The 14,198-nt window shown below is 48.7% G+C and overlaps 1 protein-coding gene across 1 annotated transcript in view; it reads right to left on the bottom strand.

Annotated features, from left to right (window-relative positions):
- The window catches only part of NUP93 (nucleoporin 93), a 114,214-nt gene that overhangs the window by 30,080 nt on the left and 69,936 nt on the right, over positions 1 to 14,198 (bottom strand). The window contains exons 5-7 of the mRNA XM_054389600.1: positions 4,562 to 4,636; positions 1,884 to 1,973; positions 12 to 151 (exon numbers count right to left, since the gene is read on the bottom strand). Of these exons, the coding sequence (XP_054245575.1) occupies positions 12 to 151; positions 1,884 to 1,973; positions 4,562 to 4,636 (305 nt within the window). The remainder of the gene's footprint in view (positions 1 to 11; positions 152 to 1,883; positions 1,974 to 4,561; positions 4,637 to 14,198) is intronic.

The following is a 14,198-nucleotide window of genomic DNA, read 5'->3' as shown; positions in this document are numbered from 1 at the left end:
ATTCCCCTTACCTTTGCTCCAGGTAGTTCAGAGCCTGCCTCACGAACTCCATGCGCACCTCCATGTTGGTCCGGACCTTCAAGGCATCACTAGCAGGGACCAGGGTAACATCAGTCATTTGTTTCACCATGGCCCACATCTCAGAGATGTTCTGTGAACAAAGCATGCCAGGCAAAAGCAGTTAGAAGAGAGAGATGAGCAAACCACCTTGCTCAGTGTTGGGTGATGTCTGGCTGCTGAAGAACAGCGTAGAACCCCAAGAGTTGTGTCTGTTTGGATTCCCTACAGAGATACTGGCATGGACATACTGGATGCTGTCATGCAGGAAGGAAGTCACTTCTGTCCTGCAGAATGCCTGCAGGATCCAAGCTTCTCTGCATAATTCTTGTGCAAGAAGGTGGCTGTAAGTATTGGACCTGTAACTGTCACCCAGGATCAAGAATGGTTTCCAGCGCTAGGCTGAGGACTCGGTGCTCACATTCCTTTCCCACTCCCCACCCGACAAACATCACCACATCAGCAGCTCTCTGTCTATGCAGCAAGTGAGTCTAGAGCACAAGTCTTGTGAGGAGCAGATGAGGGAACTGGGGTTGTTTAGCCTGGAGAAAAGGAGGCTGAGGGGGGACCTCATTGCTCTCTACAACTCCCTGAACGGAGGCTGGAGTGAGGCAGGGGTTGGTCTCTTCTCCCCAGGAGCAAGCAAAAGGACAAGAGGAAATAGCCTCAAGTTGTGCCAGGAGAGGTTTAGGTTCCACACAAGAAACAATTTCTTCCCCAGAAGGATTGCCAAGGTCTGGAACAGTCTGCTCAGGGCAGTGGTGGAGTCCCCACCCCCGGAGGGTTTGAAAAACCATGGAGACGTGGTGCTGAGTGACACAGTTTAGTGGTGACCTGGTAGTGCTGGGTTACCAGCTTGACTTGATCTGGAACGGCTTTGCCACCCTAAACAATTCCAAGAGACTGTTCTATGACTCTATAATCAATTGCTCTGGCTGCTGTGATGAGAAACAACTAAAGGATCCTATGGGCAAGGACTCAGGTCTGAAAAACCATGCTGAAAGCCACCCAAGGTCTGCTGATTCCTAAGGATGAGGTGGTGTCTGTGTCTCCAGGACCGGAGTATCCCTGCTGAAACAGTGAAATGCTAAGCAGGAACAGCAGCACTGTTAGCTCCAGCAAGGGCAGCTGTTTGATCTTGGTGCTTCAAAGCAGCTCAATCACCACAGTGGCCCCAGCAAAATGAACAGAAGTGTCTGAAGCCAAGAGGGACAGCTGCAATTCAGATCACCCCTCAGCTTCTGAGCAGCTTTTTGCTCTCCCCATTTGCAGAATGTTTTTTTGACTTGACTCTCCTGCAGTTATTCTCCTCCAAGCACTTCTCAAAGGTCTGTACATTTGATTTTGTGGTGGATCAAGCTAACACAATTAAATGAGTCGGAAAAAAAAAAACACCAAAGGAAGGGCAAGCAGATGACTACTTTGAAGTCAGTCCTAAGGGCTTTACTCTTTGCTGTGGAAGCCTACTTCACTAGCAGGGTCTGACTGAAGACCCTTCCACCTGCAGCTAAACACATTCAAAGGGTATTAGGAAAGCAGGTTCTGACAACCAAACACAACAGAAGCCTTTAAAACTAAAAGGGATTCTTTCTCCCTGATGGGGCTCATGATAGGGCACCACAGTGAAATCTTTCCTTCGTCTCTGTGTTAAGAGATTTGCACCATGGCCAAGTTCATCACAGATGGACCCTGCTGTTGCAGAGAAGGTTCCAGGACTGGCTTTGTGGGTTTTTTGTTGACAATGGCAATAGTTCTCCACCAATGTCAGCAGGCTGTTCATCAAACCAGGTTAAAGGCATTTCCCTTTGTTAACTCACTGCTGGTACCTTATCATCCAGCTCTGCCACAGTAGCACAAAGGTCCACCAGGTTAGGCTGCAGATGTCCATTCACTATCTTCTCATTGTAAATATAAATCTACAAGACATGGAAAGGAAGCAAATTTAACAACATGCAGATCACAGCACTCCTCTTCCTCCTCCCCAACCACAGCAGCAAAATCTGAACCAGGATTCAAGAAGAGAGCATCTCCAGCAAGCCCCTTCTGCTTCACTCCCACATCAGTCAGAAGGGGGCTACAGGAGAACTGGAGAGGAACTCTTCACCAAGGCATGGAGTGACAGGAGAAGGGGTGATGGCTTCAAACTAGGAGAAAATGGATTTGGATTAGACATTAGGAAGAAATTCTTCCTAATTACAGTCACAGATTGGGTTGGAAGGAACCGTCAAAAGTCATCTTGTCCAAAGCCCCTGCAGGGACATCTCCAGTTAGAGCAGGCTGCCCATGGCCACATCGAGTCTGACCTTGAATGTCTCCAGGGATGGGACCTCCACCTCCTCCTTGGGCAACCTGTTCCAGTGTCTCACCACCCTCACTGTGAAAAACTTCCACCTAATGTCCAACCTAAATCGGCCCTGCTCCAGTTTCAAACCCTTGCCCCTCATCCTATCACCACAGACCCTCCTAATTAGCAGGGTTCCTCTCAATCTCATCATCCCCCAACCTGTGCTGATATTGAGGATTGCCCCTACCTAGGTGCAGGACCTTGCCCTTTGCCTTATTGAACCTCCTGAGATTCTCCTCAGCCACCTCTCCAGCCCGCCCAGGTCCCTCTGGATGCCATCCTGTCCTTCAGTCTTATCAACCACACCACTCAGCTTGGTGATTATGCTATGAGCTCCTTAATTGCAGGTATAGTACAGTGGAGATGAAGCCACTTAACATACTATTAACAACCACTAAACTAAAGGTCCATGGTATCAGCACAACCATGCACATTATCCTGTGATTCCTTCTTTCACAGTTCCCATCACTGGAGGAAGACAGAGAAAAGCAGATGCAGGAGCTGCTCCCTGGCTCTGCAAAGCCTGAGCCAAGGCAGACAATAACAGTAATTGTCTGCAAATTAGGCAAGGCTTTGTCTGCCTCCTCTCACACATTCTATTTTGAAAACCCAAGCCCTTGGTTTTGTTTCCAGCAGCGCTGATAAACAGATCATCTCCAACAACAAAAGTAACAAATTGGGTGTGGAAAGGTTTATCAGTTTTCGCTGAACAATTTCAGAAGGAATCTAATGCTGGCAGACATTATTAATTCCTAGCTGAGGCACTAAAGCAGCTCAGAAGTGATGCCATTAAAATGGGATAGAATTTGACAAACGTCAGGATTAAGGCTTCAGAATGTTTCTTCCTATGTGCACACAGCAGCAAAGTGACTAAGACACCAGTATGAACAATCCTCCACGCCTGAGAGTAAAGGGAACACAAAGTCCTCATCAGGAGAGCTTTCAGTTAGCACCTTGATGGCCATCTTCTGGACCACTGTGTCTTACTTAGTGCTTTCAGCTAGGATCAGTAGGCAGCACAACCCTGGGTGAGCCATCCTGAAATGGGTGATCTGGGAGGATGCAGGTGGTGGCAGATGGGAGCAAGCTGTGGAAACCAACTTGGGGTATCAACCTCGGGGTGAGGGCCATTTGTGCCAGACCTCCTGGCCTGGATCAGCAATAGTGTGGCCAGCAGGACCAGGGGAGTGATTGTCCCCCTGTACTGGGCACTGGTGAGGCTGCACCTCAAACCCTGAGTTCAGTTTTGGGCCCTTCACTAGAAGGAGGACATTGAGGTGCTGGAGCAGGTCCAGAGAAGGGAAACAAAGCTGGGGAAGGGTCTGGAGAACAGGGCTGGTGAGGAGCAGCTGAGGGAACTGGGGGTGTTTAGTCTGGAGAAGAGGCTGAGAGAAGACCTCATTTCTCTCTACAGCTCCCCAAAAGGAGGTTGCATTGAGGTGGGGTTGGTCTCTTCTCTCAAGTTTCAGGTGACAGAAAGAGAGGAAATGGCCTGAAATTGTGCCAGGGGAGGGTTAGGTTGAAGATTAGGAAAATCCTCTTTGCTGCAAGAGTGGTCAGGGATTGGCACAGGCTGCCCAGGGAGGTGGTGGAGTCCCCATGCCTGGAGGTGTTCAAGAAATGTGTGGACATGGCACCTGGGGACATGGTTTAATGGCCAGAGTGGTGTTAGTTTAATGGTTGGACTCAATGACCTTAGAGGTGTTTTCCACTCCAAACAATTCAATGATCCTATGATTCACCTAGAGAAGGTCACACAGGAACACACCCAGGCAGGTTTGGAATCTCTCCAGAGATGGAAGACTCCACCATCTCTTCGGGCAGCCTGTTGCAGTGCTCCATCCCTCTTAAATTAAATGATGAAATTATTTCCACAGTGGTGTCCAGGATCTTCTTTTGACAAGAAAATCCAGTGGCAGGCAGGTATAGGAGCACACTCCTAAAAAATCAGACTAAATCCCTGTGCTTTCCAATTGCATTTTAACTCCAGGCATTTCAGTTTAAAGGTTTAATAACTAACTCTGGGCTGGGGCAGGGCGGGGGTGGGTAAAAAACATTTCCATGTTTTCTTAGCAGACCTTTTTACACTCTGCACTCAAAGATCTTTCTTCTCTCTCTGCAGAAGACAACATTTAACTGTGTTGTCTGAGCTCCACTCACCTGACGAGCGTAGGCCATCTCCACGCTGTCCAGAGAGCTACGACCTGGAGGACCTGACTCCCCTCCGTAGCTGGGCTGTGTGATGAGAAGAGAACAAGGAGGTGTAAGGGACAGAATTACTGCCAAGACTTCACCAACAACACACAATCATAGAATGGTTTGGGTTGCACCTCCCAAGGTCATCCAGTCCAATCCCCTCTGCAGTCAGCAGGGATGTCCTCCACTAGATCAGGTTGGTCAGCGCCTTGCCGAGCCTCACCTTGAATATCTCCAGGGATGGGGCCTCAACTACCTCCCTGGGCAGCCTGTTGCAATTTTTCACCACCCACATGGTGCAGAACTTGTTCCTAACATCCAATCTGAATCTGCTCTGCTCTCATTTCAAACCATTGCTCCTGGTCCTATCACTGCAGGCCTTTGGAAACAGTCCCTCTGCAGCCTTCTTGTAGCCCCCTTTAGGTCCTGCTCTTAGGTCTTCCTTCTCCAGGCTGAATTCCCTCAGCCTGTCCTCATAAGAGAGGTGCTCCACCCCTCTGATCATCTCTGTGGCCCTCCTCTGGACCCACTCCATCAGGTCCATGTCCTTCCTTTGTGGAGGGTCCCATAGCTGGCCACAGCACTGCAGGTGAGGTCTCAGCAGAGCAGAGGGGCAGGATCCCCTCTCTCCACTTCTGGCCCTGCTGCTTTTGATGCAGCCCAGGCTGCCATTGGCTTTCTGGGCTGCAAGCTCCCACTGTTAGCTCACATCCAGTTTCTCATCCACCTGCACTCCCAAATCCTTTTCTGCCGGGCTGCTCTCAAGCTCATCTTCCCCCAATATATCCACTCCTAAACAACAACAGCCCAGCCATCTTCCTGCCAGAACTAAGAGCAGGGTTCTGAGCTAGGAAGAGAGGAAAATGCATGGTTTCAAGCCCACAGTTTCACTGCAATGTGCCCATTATCTTCCCAATATAGCTGCAACTTTCTCAAGTGACAGAAACCCTCCTCCTTCAGTGCACAGCCCAACCATTAACTCTCCAGAATCAGGACATGGATGCCTCTTGATAGCATCTTAACATTTGAATTCTTTCCTTTTGTTTCTTGAAAGGCTGCTTATTGGCTTGCTGTGAAGCATCTAGTCTGAACATCCATCACAGCAAGGACACAGAATTCCATGGAACAGCTCAAATGGATCCAGGCCAGCATATCTGACACTCCAGATTTTGTCCCAGTATCATGACAGACACAAAATGGGACTGCAGTATTCAATTATGTGCTGAAAAGTGCCCCACTGGTGGGCTGCTGCAGGAAGAAGGAGGACACTAGCAATATCCTGACCTGAAAAAAAAAAAAAATCCTTAGAAAGAAATTCTTCCCCATGAGGGTGCTGAGGCACTGGAACAGGTTGCTCAGGGAAGTTGTGGAGACTTCAAGCCTGCAAATGTTCAAAGCCAGCTTAGGTGGAGCCTTGAGTGACCTGGTTTAGTAGGAGGTGCCCCAGCACATGGCAAGGGGGTTGGAACTAGATGATCTTTAAGGTGCCCTCCAACCCAACCCAGCCTATGACTGTATGATGTTTCTACCCATAGAAACTATGCCAGGGTTGAGATATTTTCAGGGTAGAGCAGACCAGCAGAACACTGTTGAAATTCAGTTCCTCTATTCACTGCCACACAAAAAAAATATTTTACAAACAATGGACAGCTGATGGAATCACAGCACTCAAAAGCTACCATGACATAATAGTCTGATGCTGCACAAAACTGTTCTCCTGTGGATGCCCCCTCCCTGAAGGTGTTCAAAGCCAGGTTGGATGAGGCCTTGAGCAACCTGGTTTAGTGGAAGGTGTCTCTGCCCATGGCAGAGGGGTTGGAACTCACTGACTTTTAGGGTCCAAACTACAAATCACAAGTATGTGTTCAGTGTAACTTGGATGTCCACCACTCTGGAGGAAAGAATTCTCCCAGTCAAGGATAGCATAGATACTCTCCAATGTTTCCTGCTTCCTAAAAGTGTGATTCTTCATTTTCAGCATCAGCACTGCAAGTCCTGGGTTTGAACAATGAAGTGTAATCATTTTAAAGGCAGATCCCTTTGAAGCAAGCAGTCCTTTAATATCAGCTGCTTCAAAAACACTGCTACAGCCATGATGGTCTGAAGATAAAAGCAAGACAAGCTCAGGAAAGCAGCCTAATATTTATTAGGAAGCCAGCTGACATAGTTGGGGCAAGCCAAGAGGAACAGACAAGGCTTCAAAAAAGCAAGTGTGCTTTCAGTTCTGAAACTGAAGCAAGAGCCTTTGAATGTCGGACTTTGAAGCCAAAAAGCTGATTTGACTCTCCAAGGTGTAGCAGCCTGATAACAAGTGACCTCTCCACACAAGCCCTGCTCAGCTCACCGAGGTGTCTGGCTCAGGCATAGTCAGGAGGACCCAAGCTGGTTGTTGACTGCCACCAGGAAAAGGGGATGTGAAGCACCTAAGCTAAATACTGAAGGCAGCTGAGCAGCACTGAGCAGGGGCCTTGCTGTGCCTTGGTTTGTTGCCATACAGCTCAACTGCATGGATATTCACAGAATCACAGAATGCATGAGGAGGGAAGGGACTCTCAAAGGTCATCCTGTCCAACCCCCCTGCACTCAGCAGGGACACCTCCAACAGGCTGCTGAGGGCCAAATCAAGTTTGACCTTGAGTGTCCCCAGGGATGGGACCTCAACCACATCCCTGGGCAACCTGTTCCAGTATTTCACCACCCTCACTGTGCAGAACTTCCTCTTGATGTCCAATCTAAATCTGCCCTGCTCCAGTTTCAAACCACTGCCCCTCATCCTCTGACCACAGACCCTCCTAAACAGGCCCTCCCCAGCTTTCCTATAGGTACATGAGGGGAGCCTGCAAGAAGGATGGAGAGAGACTGTTTACAAAGTCCTGTAGTGATAGGACAAGGGACAATGGTTTCAAATTAGAGAAGAGCAGTTTTAGATTGGATGTTAAGAGCAAGCTCTTTACCATTAGGGTGGTAGAACACTGGCACAGGTTGCCCAGGGAGGTGGTTGAGGCCCCATCCCTGGCAATACTCAAGGTGAGGCTCCACAGGGCTCTGGGCAGCCTGATGCCCCTTCTGACTGCAGGGTCGCATGGACTAAATGACCTTTGGAGGTCCCTTCCAACCCAGACCATTCTATGATTCTAGTTGAAGATGCCCCTGCTGACTGCAGAGGGGGTTGGATTAGATGACCTTTAGAGGTCCCTTCCAACCCAAAGCAATGATTATAGATGCTTTATAGAACCTATAGATGCTTTACAGATGCTACAGAACCTTTGTGATCACTGCTTTCTGTGGAGCACACAACAGCTGAGTAGAGAATCAAAACCACTCACTTGTGTTTGTCCTCAATATAGTGAAATATAAAGGAACTAAGGTGGCCTTGGGCAGCCTGCTCTAGTCGGAGGTGTCCCTGCTCACTGCAGGGATTGCACAAGATGATCTTTCAGGGTCCCTTCCAACCTGATGCAACCTGTGAATCTGTAGCAAAGACAAAGCTGGACAAGCCTTAAAAATGGCTGGAATTAGTTTATCCCTGCCTTTAATTCCTCAGGAACAGTGCTAGTTAAATTCTACCCAACCTGATTATGAAACCTGCTAAGATACATTCAGACCTCAGGCAGTATAAATACCTTAAAAAAAACAAACAAACAAAACCCAAACAACAACAAAAACCCAACCAAAACCAACCCAAAAGAAAACAATTTTTTCTTTTTGCCACTGAACTTCCACTAAAAAAAAAAAGAAAATATTCTTCACAGTCACTCCACTGGAGCTGATTCCCCTCCGACTGGATGCCGACAGTCAGAAGCATTTGCGTTTTTCTTTCAGTGCCAAATCATCTGACACAAATTCCTTTAAAGCCACCTAAAAACCCCACAAGTTCTTTGTTCTGAAGAACAAAGCAGCTGTTAAAGCAGGTTTCCTGGGAAACAGACAGGGTGGTGGCAGAAACAGAGCTTCTTGCAGCCTTCCCCCCTCTGCTGGGCCAGATAAATTGCAGTTATTTAAAGCAACGCTCAATTATGGACGCCGCTCATTAATTACTGATGAGGTTTCAGCTCCTAAAACAAGTGAAGAAGAGTACATTGTGACTTAAGTGTCACTTCTCAACCAGTGCCCAAACACCAGAAACATAAGGACTGGGGCTTTGCTTTGGGGATCTGGTTCCTTTCTTTCTTGCTGAGTGAGGCTCTACAGCACTGAAGAGCATCCAGTGGCAGCCGCTCCAGAGAGCTGCTGGGCGTGGGGGTTTACCCCATGGGGGTCTGGGCGGCTAGCTGGTGGGGGTCTCGGTTTGGTTGTTTGTTAGGCGCGGGGCTGGGTGCGGGATGGGACAGGACCGGACACGGGCCGGCCGGGAGAAGGAAAAGGGACGGAACGGGCGAGAACACGGGGCGGAAAGAGACAGGAAACAGGGGGAAGGAAACAAGGGGAAGGACAGGGCGAAGGAAAAGGGGGAAAGGAGCCCAGGGCAGGACCAGGGAGCGGACACAAGGCAGGAAGGGATGAAACAGGACATGGAAGCGAACAAGGGAAGGCAACGGGCACGGCCAAGGGAGAAGGCCACGGGAAGGCAAGGGAGGACACGAGAAGGCAAAGGGGAAGGCAAAAGGGAGCGGACAGGGGCAGGAACCGGGGACGGAAACGGGGACGGACCAAGGGGCAAAGGGGAAGGAAAGGGAAGGACAGCAGGAAAAAGGGGAAGGAAACGGGCGAAGGCCAAAGGGGCAGGACAAGGGGAAGGAAACAGGGGAAGGACACCGGGAAGGCAAAAGGGAAGGAAAAGGGAAGGCAAAAGGAGGAAGGAACAGGGAGAGAGGCAAAAGGGGGAAGGAAACAGGGGAAGGAAAAAGGGGCAGGACAGGAAGGACAAGGGAAGGACAACGGGGAGGAAGGACACAGGGGAAGGAAGGAAAAGGGGAAGGACAAAGGGGAAGGACAACAAGGGGAAGGAAAAGGGGAAGGACAGGACAAAGGGGAGGACGGCAAAGGGGGACGGAAAAGGGACGAAGAAAGGGGAAGGACGGAAGGAAAAGGGGAAGGAAGGAGGAAAGGGGGAAGGAAGCAACAGGGGAAGGACAGGAAAAAGCGGGCAAGGAAGGCAAAGAGAAGGCAAAAGGGACCGGACAGGCAACCACCGGGAAGGAAAGGCCACGGGGACGGAACAGGGCAACAGGGGCAGGCACACGGACCCCGGGCACGGACAAGGACCAGGGGAGCACGGCCCGGCACATGGGACTGCCATACCAAGGCCATGAACCTGTATGCCCACACGTTTCAGTTGCCGGCATGCTCACCTTAAGTCGCACGGCCTACAACCTTTGCTCGGCCCGTCTCCCCCACTTTGCCTGCAGGTCCCGGGTGTCCAGGCCCTTTTCCGTCCCTTCCCCCTTTTCCTCCCTTCCCACTTTTCCTTCCCTTCCCCCTTTTCCTTCCCTTCCCCCTTTTCCTTCTCCTTCCCCCTTTTCCTTCCTTCCCCTCTTCCCCCTCCTTCCCCCTTTTCCTTCCCTTCCCTTTTCCTTCCCTTCCCCCTTTTCCTTCCCTTCCCCTTTTCCTTCCCTTCCCCTTTTCCTTCCCCTCTCCTCCCCTTTTCCTTCCCCCCCTTCCTTCCCCCTTTTCCTTCCCTTCCCCTTTTCCTTCCCTTCCCCCTTTTCCTTCCCTTCCCCCTTTTCCTTCCCTTCCCCCTTTTCCTTCCCTTCCCCCTTTTCCTTCCCCCTCTCCTTCCCCCTTTTCCTTCCCCCTCTCCTTCCCCCTTTTCCTTCCCCCTCTCCTTCCCCTCTCCTTCCCCCTTTTCCTTCCCTTCCCCCTTTTCCTTCCCTTCCCCCTTTTCCTTCCCTTCCCCCTTTTCCTTCCCTTCCCCCTTTTCCTTCCCTTCCCCCTTTTCCTTCCCTTCCCCCTCTTCCTTCCCTTCCCCCTCTTCCTTCCCTTCCCCCTTTCCTTCCCTTCCCCCTCTTCCTTCCCTTCCCCCTCTTCCTTCCCTTCCCCCTTTTCCTTCCCTTCCCCCTTTTCCTTCCCTTCCCCCTTTTCCTTTCCCTTATTCCTTCTCTTTCTCTTTCCCTTCCCCTTCCCTCTTTCCCCATTTCAATTTGACCCTAACCACTGTGCTTTGAGGATCACTTACTACCTATCTGCCACAGCTGAGAACTCCAATACTGAAATCCAATTCTTTAAATGCCCAACTTAGCACTTCAGCAAATAAAAAAAAAAAAATCAGGAATTCCAGAATTTGTCTTTTCTTTCACTTCTTTCCTAGCTTTGCTGCCATGGCTCTTGGCTTATTTCCTGTTTTCCCCATCTCCCACTTGCATTCTGGCTTCCTCTTTAATTATTAAACTTTACAAAAAGCACTAGCTCACTCATGGCTGTGCTAAAAGGCAATTTTCAGAGGCAAGCTAAGCAGTGAGTCAGCATGGGGAAGGACATTTCCACTCCTCACCCTGGACTGCAGCCATGGAGCACAGCACAGGCAAATCCTTCTGTAACTGGTCACCAGCACTTCAACAGACATCCCCTATGAGCTAAGGGGTGAAATTTGGGAAGAGTGGGGCAGATCCTTTGGTGGCAAGTCAGAACTTGTCAAGCTCTCAAGCAAGAAAAGGATTATGGAAGGTGTTGAAAACAGCTGAAACATGTTTCAGGTCAGGCCTTTAAGCTCAACTGAAGCAGCAAAAGGAAACCCAGAAAAGTGGGTAATGGACAGAGGACTTGAAGAAGTGCAAGTGTACACACCCCCCCACCTCTTTCTGCACCTCTAGTCTGATACTGCTTCAACCCTTCAGCATCTCCTTCACTGGAGACTTTTAAAACGCACCTGGATGCATTCCTGTGTGACCTACCCCAGGTGATGCTGCTTTGGCAGGGGAATTGGACTAAATGATCTCTAAAGGTCCCTTCTAACCCCTAACATTCTCCAGTTTGATAATGCTTAAACATCCTGTGCTAATTTTATCAACCCTGCCCTTAATTTAGCTCTTCCCAAATCCTTTTTTCACAGCTGTGGTATTTATTCTGCATAGGAGCCACTCGTGCAAGCTGCAGGCACATTTGCACCTCTCCAATTCATTTAGCCTAACCATGCTGCTTTTGCAAGGAGTCCTGCTTCAGCTGTACTCAGCCTCCCTTGCACAGCAGACCTCATGCCCAGGAAGATGCATTATTCATCAGCCTCATATGCATATGCACATTCCTCAGCAGAAGTCTGGGCAGACATTTTGTCAGCACTCCAAACGGCTTGGCCAGTGGCTGTGGTGAACAACTAGGCAGGGGGAGAGACTGAGCTGGAGAAACACCATCAAAATCCACTGAGGAGCAGCACTGGGGTGGAAAGCAGCTTGCACTCCTTGGGATTTAAGAGCCATGAAGACATGATACAGAGGGACAGAGCAGAAACTGAGAGTGTCTCTGTCACTGTGGGAGCAGATTGCTCGACAGCAGGCGTGGAAAGAAGAAAACCATGGAATAAAAGGACAAAAAAACTCACCTTGGTACCTAGTAGAATGAGACTCAGAACAAACACCTCGAGAGTGTTTTATACTCTGAAAACAAAACTCAGGCTTCCCTCCCTGTTCTCCCAGGAAGCAGCTTCTTATTAGCTCTGTTTTAGCCTTAGAACATGGAACAGCAGGAGTTGGAAGGGACCTCTGGAGATCACTGAGCCAGGCTGGAGGCCAAGGGGGGCAGCAAACCCCAAGGGCAAGTCCTGCTCTAGGTTCTTTGCATGCTTTGCCTGTTAATTGGTCTGATTTCCATGAATAATGTGTTGGTATTTCACTCTGCCTAAATTAGCTTGCCCAAAGCTTGAGAATTGGCTGGCAGGCAGCTGGGCCCCCTGCTGCGTTTGGATCTGTGCCTTTTCAGTTGATTCTCCATCTCCAGAGGATATCAATTAAACCTCTGCTAGATTCTACAGGCTGTGTCTGTTTGTGTCACAGGCACACAAAAAACTTATTGGACTGGAACAAGGCTTTAGAAGAACAACCTGCTGTGGGGAGGTTAGATAACAGGCTTTTAACACAGTAGATGCACTTCAAACCTCGCAGACCTTTGACTTCTTGGGGCTAAGACTAGAATATATCAAGGATTTTAAATGCTCATGAAATGACAGCCTGATAGTAGGAGTGCTTTGAAACAGAGTGGAGTATTACCAAGTGAGAGTGGATATTGAGTCATTCATGAAAAACATTAAGAGGGTGGTGGGTTTTTCTTCTTTTTCCCCTCCCATCAATTTGATTCCTGGCATGCACTGAGGGTAGAGTCTATTTGACACTGAAAGATCACAAAGGGGTTTTACCTTCTCAGAGCAGGTTATTAAATTGCTCCTCCTTGCAGTGAGTGCCCCCCACTTTGAAAGGAAAACCCCACACCAGTAAATCACACAGAAATCAAAGGTGTTAGAAGCTTATTGGGAGAGCTGCCAAGTCTCCAGACTCACACCCTAAAATAATGGGCTGGCTGCTCCTAGCCTGAAATGATTTCAGCCTCCATTATTCAGCATTGCTAATATTGGAAAGCTGGACAACCTTCTGAGAAGTCACAGCAAAGTGGCAGTGAAATACTTTTTGGGGAAAGACAGCTTCTATAAAAAGATATATGCTGCCTGGGATTAACCTATATTTAAAAGAACAGTCACCAGAAAGGGACATTTCATTAACAGCTTTAATTATTTCCAAATCCCTGTACAGGTCATAGCCCATTAACAGCAAAGGGTTGTTTTGTTTTTTTTTTTTTTATTTGCACTGTGCAGCTTTGGAAGTCATTCCAATGAACAAGAATTTAGCTTTTTAGTCAAAAAGGGGGGTTTGGGGAATATGGCTAGAAAAAATTTGGCCTGTTTTCTTGACCTGAAAGCACAGCAACTTCTATTCTTGCACACCCCACACCCTGCCACCACTGTCTCTTCTCTCAAGGTTACAGTTGTCATAGAAGGCTGTGATGTAACTTTGGTGCTCCAGGGATCTCAGCTGGTGCCTGATGCCTTCTGAAGCTCAGTGGGGTGGAGTTCATAGATTCCTAGAATGGTTTAGGTTGGAAGGGACCTCAAAGGTCATCTAGTTCCAAACCTCCCTGCCATGGGCATGGACACCTCCTACTACATTGCTTAAGGCTCACTATAGGATCTTGGAATGGTTTGGGATGGAAGAGAACTTTAAGATCACTGCCAGGTCACCACTATCTCATAGAATGGCTTAAGATGGAAGGGACCTGAAGATCATCTAGCTCCACCCCCTACCATGGGCAGGGACACAGTTCACTAGACCAGGTTGCTGAAGACCTCATCCAAACCCATGTAACTCTACTTTACTTGTGTTAAGTGAAGCATTTGAAAAGACCAAACTGTAAAGTTTTAAGTGGGAGCAGAAGATAAGGAATGTTTTAAGTTGTTGGTCAATACCTTTTCATGTTAAACACAGGGTCAGTGTTGTCTGAGGGATTTGGCTGCTACCAGATTAAGCTTTGAATTACTCAACACTAGAGGTCTTAGGCAGCACAAAACTTTAATCTGCACTGCATGAGACAGCAAGGTAAAAAGGAAAGCAGACTTCTCTCTTTTTCTTTTTTTTGCTTAATATTCATTTGATTTTGCCAAGAAACCTGAGAGACTTCATCA

This window comes from Indicator indicator, chromosome 19 (assembly GCF_027791375.1).
Source record: "Indicator indicator isolate 239-I01 chromosome 19, UM_Iind_1.1, whole genome shotgun sequence".
Lineage (NCBI taxonomy): Eukaryota > Metazoa > Chordata > Aves > Piciformes > Indicatoridae > Indicator > Indicator indicator.
Note: the sequence above shows the minus strand (reverse complement) of the source record. Positions and strands in the feature narration are given on the sequence as shown.